The following is a 3,643-nucleotide window of genomic DNA, read 5'->3' as shown; positions in this document are numbered from 1 at the left end:
ACCCATTTTGGGTCCCGACCCTAAGTTTGGGAAACGTTGCCATAGAGGAGATCTAAGTGTGGAGGGGTAATCTGAGGCTGTGTCTTACTACTCACCAACATTACAATCGCCACATCTGTCTTCAACATCATGCTGATTCACATTCATTGAGCACGGTTCTGCTTCCCCGGTCTGAGGTTTGATACAGCTGAAAATGCTCTTCCATCCCTTCTTCCTCCTCTTCCTCCTCTTTTTCTCCTCTTTTTCCGTCCCGGCCGGCGTCTGAGGTGAGGATCCGTTTGTGTCTGTGCCACCACTTAGTAAAGTCTGTACGCCCTGTGGAGAGGCCTCCTTTTGCGGCCGTCTCCTCTTTGCGTAGGCCATTAGGAGCCTGAACTCCACCGTGTCCTCCATGCGGTCTGTGTCTGAGGTAGATGTGGGGCTGTGGAGGCCGTTGGGGTTGGAGAAGGGGTCGTGGATTTCCACGTGCCCGTTTGCCATGTTGGTTTACTGTTGATTAAAAAAGAAAAATCCTACTTAGAAAATTAAGACATCATTTTCAGCTGAATAGGTTTTATTAAAATGTCATTACTCTGCAAGAAAAGTCAGAATAAACTATTGCTTTTGGATGTTATTTGAATTAGAATAATTAATTAGCTGATTTGTCAAAAACCAAATCCAAAGATTTAGTAGTTAAAAATAAGCTGCAAATTAAGTTTTGTTAACTGAGTGTTTGTTTTTTGTGGTGTTTTAAGTATGTTTGGGTTATATTTAGCACCAAAACTAATGCTTATTTTTCATTATTGATTAATCAACTGATTAGTTGGTCTATAAAATGTAAGAACATTGTGAAAATGCTTGATTAATCATGATGAACAATTAGACAATCAAAAGCCCAGAAATATTCGTTTTACAATAATATACAACATAGAAAAACAGCAAATCTTCACATTTGAGAAGCTGGAGCCAGTGACATTTTGCCAGAACAATCATCTATCAGAATAGTTTCATTTTCTGTTGATTCTTTGATTGCTTCTTACTATTGTTTTTAATGTTGTACTGCCTAATGTTATACTGAATACACACGTTTAAGAAAAGGTCGACTTCTCACACACACCCACACACACAACCACACACCACACCACACACACACCACACACACACACACACCACACACAAACCACACACACACACAACACACCCACACACACACACCCACCACCAACACACACACACACCACACACACACACACACACACACACACACACACACACACACACACACACCACACACACACACACACACACACACACACACACACACACACACACACACACAACTTACAGCATTGCGTCGCCTATAGCGGTGGCTAAGTGAAATACTCCATAGTAACTCGGACCATTTGGTGCATGTTCTTAACTTTCAACTTTAGCTATACCAACCTGTTGTTTCCGCGAACACACGATAAAATATCGCCAGTAGTAATAATAAGTTAATTAGCGGTTAGACGACATGGTTTTGACGACGACATGAATTATAAGAGTTTTAAAAGTTGTTTAAAGCCAATTTAGGCTGCACTAAGTTACACAGATACAAAAGTTGAGGTTACGACTTAAAACTGTAACAGGTACGTGAAGAGCACTTTAAGTTTCATTATTAGTTTGTTTAACAGCGCTAGCGATAGCTATAGCTATAACTGTTAGGGAATATCATGCTTAATGCTAAACTACATGTTAGTTTCCCTGTCAGTAGCTAGCTAACATTAGAGAACCAACACGCCGCGGTTTTTCCAAAAATACTGCCAATTTACTTAAAAGCTATCTATCTATATCTATTTATTTCATGTGTGTATGACTCGAAAACATAAAAACATGAGTACTTACGGTCCAAACGATTAAAAAATACAATAAAATATCCACAGAAGCGTTACAACTAACGTCTACTGTACGATTAGTCACACGAAGCGGACGTCGGCTCAATTTATTGACAGCTAGTTCAAAAAAAAAAAGAAGTTGTCTACGTGCTGATATCACGTAAGACGTCATACGTAATCACGTGACGCAAGCTGGTGTCACATAGGATGTGCCCGTTTTTAAAGTTTTTTTTTTTTAGTTTTTTGTTGAAAATCAGAAAATAAATAAAAAATATGGAATCCAAATGTGAACAATGCCTAAAATATCACATGTTTCTCTATCCACTGATTTTTAGCCAATAATCAGCGGTTTCAAACTGAAAGTGAACTGACAATCAGTGACAGCAAATAGAGATAGATAGAGAGAGATAGATAGATAGATATAGATATGATAGATAGATAGATAGATAGATAGATAGATAGATAGATAGAAAGATAGATAGGATAGATAGAGAGATAGATAGATAGATAGATAGTAGATATAGATAGATAAGATGATAGTAGATAGATAGATAGATAGATAGGATAGATAGAAAGATAGAAAGATTAGAGAGAGAGATAGGATAGATAGATAGAGAGATAGATAGATAGAAAAGATAGAGTAGATGATAGATAGATAGATAGATAGATAGATAGTGATAGAAAGATAGAGATAGATAGATAGATAGGAATAGATAGATAGATAGATAGAAGATAGTGCGAGAGAGAAGATAGATGACAGATAGATAGATAGATAGATAAGATAGATAGATAGATAGCTAGAGAAAGATAGAAAGATAAGATGCAAAGATAGAATAGACAGGATAGATAGACCTTAGATAGACAGACGACAGACAGGACGATAGATAGATAGATAGATAGATAGATAGATAGATAGACAGATAGATACTTTATTCATCACAAAGGAAATTTTGGGCATCCAGTAGCAAGACAACCATAACACAACAAACACACATACACACATATATCACGCACACATAAGAATAAAAATAAAAATCTCTCACAGAAATGCAATGACCAGGTAAGATATTATGGTTGACTGTGTACAATGGGGAACAGTGCAGTAGATCCTGATTAAATATTAACTATGACTATTACGTATAAACCTAATAACCTATGAACTGACTGAATGAGTAAGAATGAGAACAATACATAACGGGGTTACTTTGTAAGACGTAAGATGTAAATGTTATGACCACAGTCCGGATTGTGTAGGAGAGCTAATACAGCCAATAAGACAAGGGAAATGATGTCAGGGGCTGAGAGAGACAGAAAGTCAAATAAAAAAAGTGTAACGTTCCAACTTTATTTATTCTAAAATGACAAGGTTGCTTGAATGCTGTTACACCTGTACCCGCTGGCATGCTTTGTCATTATGCCTTTCAAACGTATATACACATGTTTTAACTGTCTTCCTGTAAACATTTTAAAAGTCCATCACAACGTTAAAAAGGGGGGGGGGGATTTTCTGTTGTGTCAGAAACTTCCAGAACCTCTTTGTGTTAACACAAAAAAACTCCATCTTTTGTTTTGAGTGTCCTGTCAGTGATTATTAAACCATGTCGGGCTCCTGAAAATGAACTCTACGGCGTCTGACCTGCACTTGTTTTGAAGACGAATGAGAGGCCATTTCTCATTTTTCCAGGAAGTGATCACATCCATCCATTTACTGACACTGCACATTGCTGCAATGTCTGACTCATGAACAAAAATGTGCAACACAGCATTAACGTTGGGGGGGGGGGGGGGGG

The 3,643-nt window shown here is 37.7% G+C and overlaps 2 protein-coding genes and 1 long non-coding RNA gene across 4 annotated transcripts in view; 1 reads left to right on the top strand and 2 right to left on the bottom strand.

The window, feature by feature from the left end:
* Positions 1-1,984, bottom strand: part of LOC116673363 (apoptosis facilitator Bcl-2-like protein 14) — a 6,509-nt gene extending 4,525 nt beyond the window's left edge. For both annotated transcript variants that reach the window (XM_032505666.1, XM_032505667.1), the window contains exons 1-2: positions 1,864-1,984; positions 96-489 (exon numbers count right to left, since the gene is read on the bottom strand). In XM_032505666.1, the coding sequence (XP_032361557.1) occupies positions 96-480 (385 nt within the window). In that variant the 5' untranslated portion in view covers positions 481-489; positions 1,864-1,984. The remainder of the gene's footprint in view (positions 1-95; positions 490-1,863) is intronic.
* Positions 1-3,643, bottom strand: part of dgki (diacylglycerol kinase, iota) — an 86,282-nt gene that overhangs the window by 2,621 nt on the left and 80,018 nt on the right. The gene's annotated exons all lie outside the window — the stretch shown is intronic.
* Positions 1-3,643, top strand: part of LOC116673378 (uncharacterized) — a 21,038-nt gene that overhangs the window by 11,843 nt on the left and 5,552 nt on the right. The window lies entirely within an intron of this gene.

This window comes from Etheostoma spectabile, chromosome 23 (assembly GCF_008692095.1).
Source record: "Etheostoma spectabile isolate EspeVRDwgs_2016 chromosome 23, UIUC_Espe_1.0, whole genome shotgun sequence".
Taxonomy (NCBI): domain Eukaryota; kingdom Metazoa; phylum Chordata; class Actinopteri; order Perciformes; family Percidae; genus Etheostoma; species Etheostoma spectabile.
This window is presented reverse-complemented; position numbering and strand designations above follow the sequence as displayed.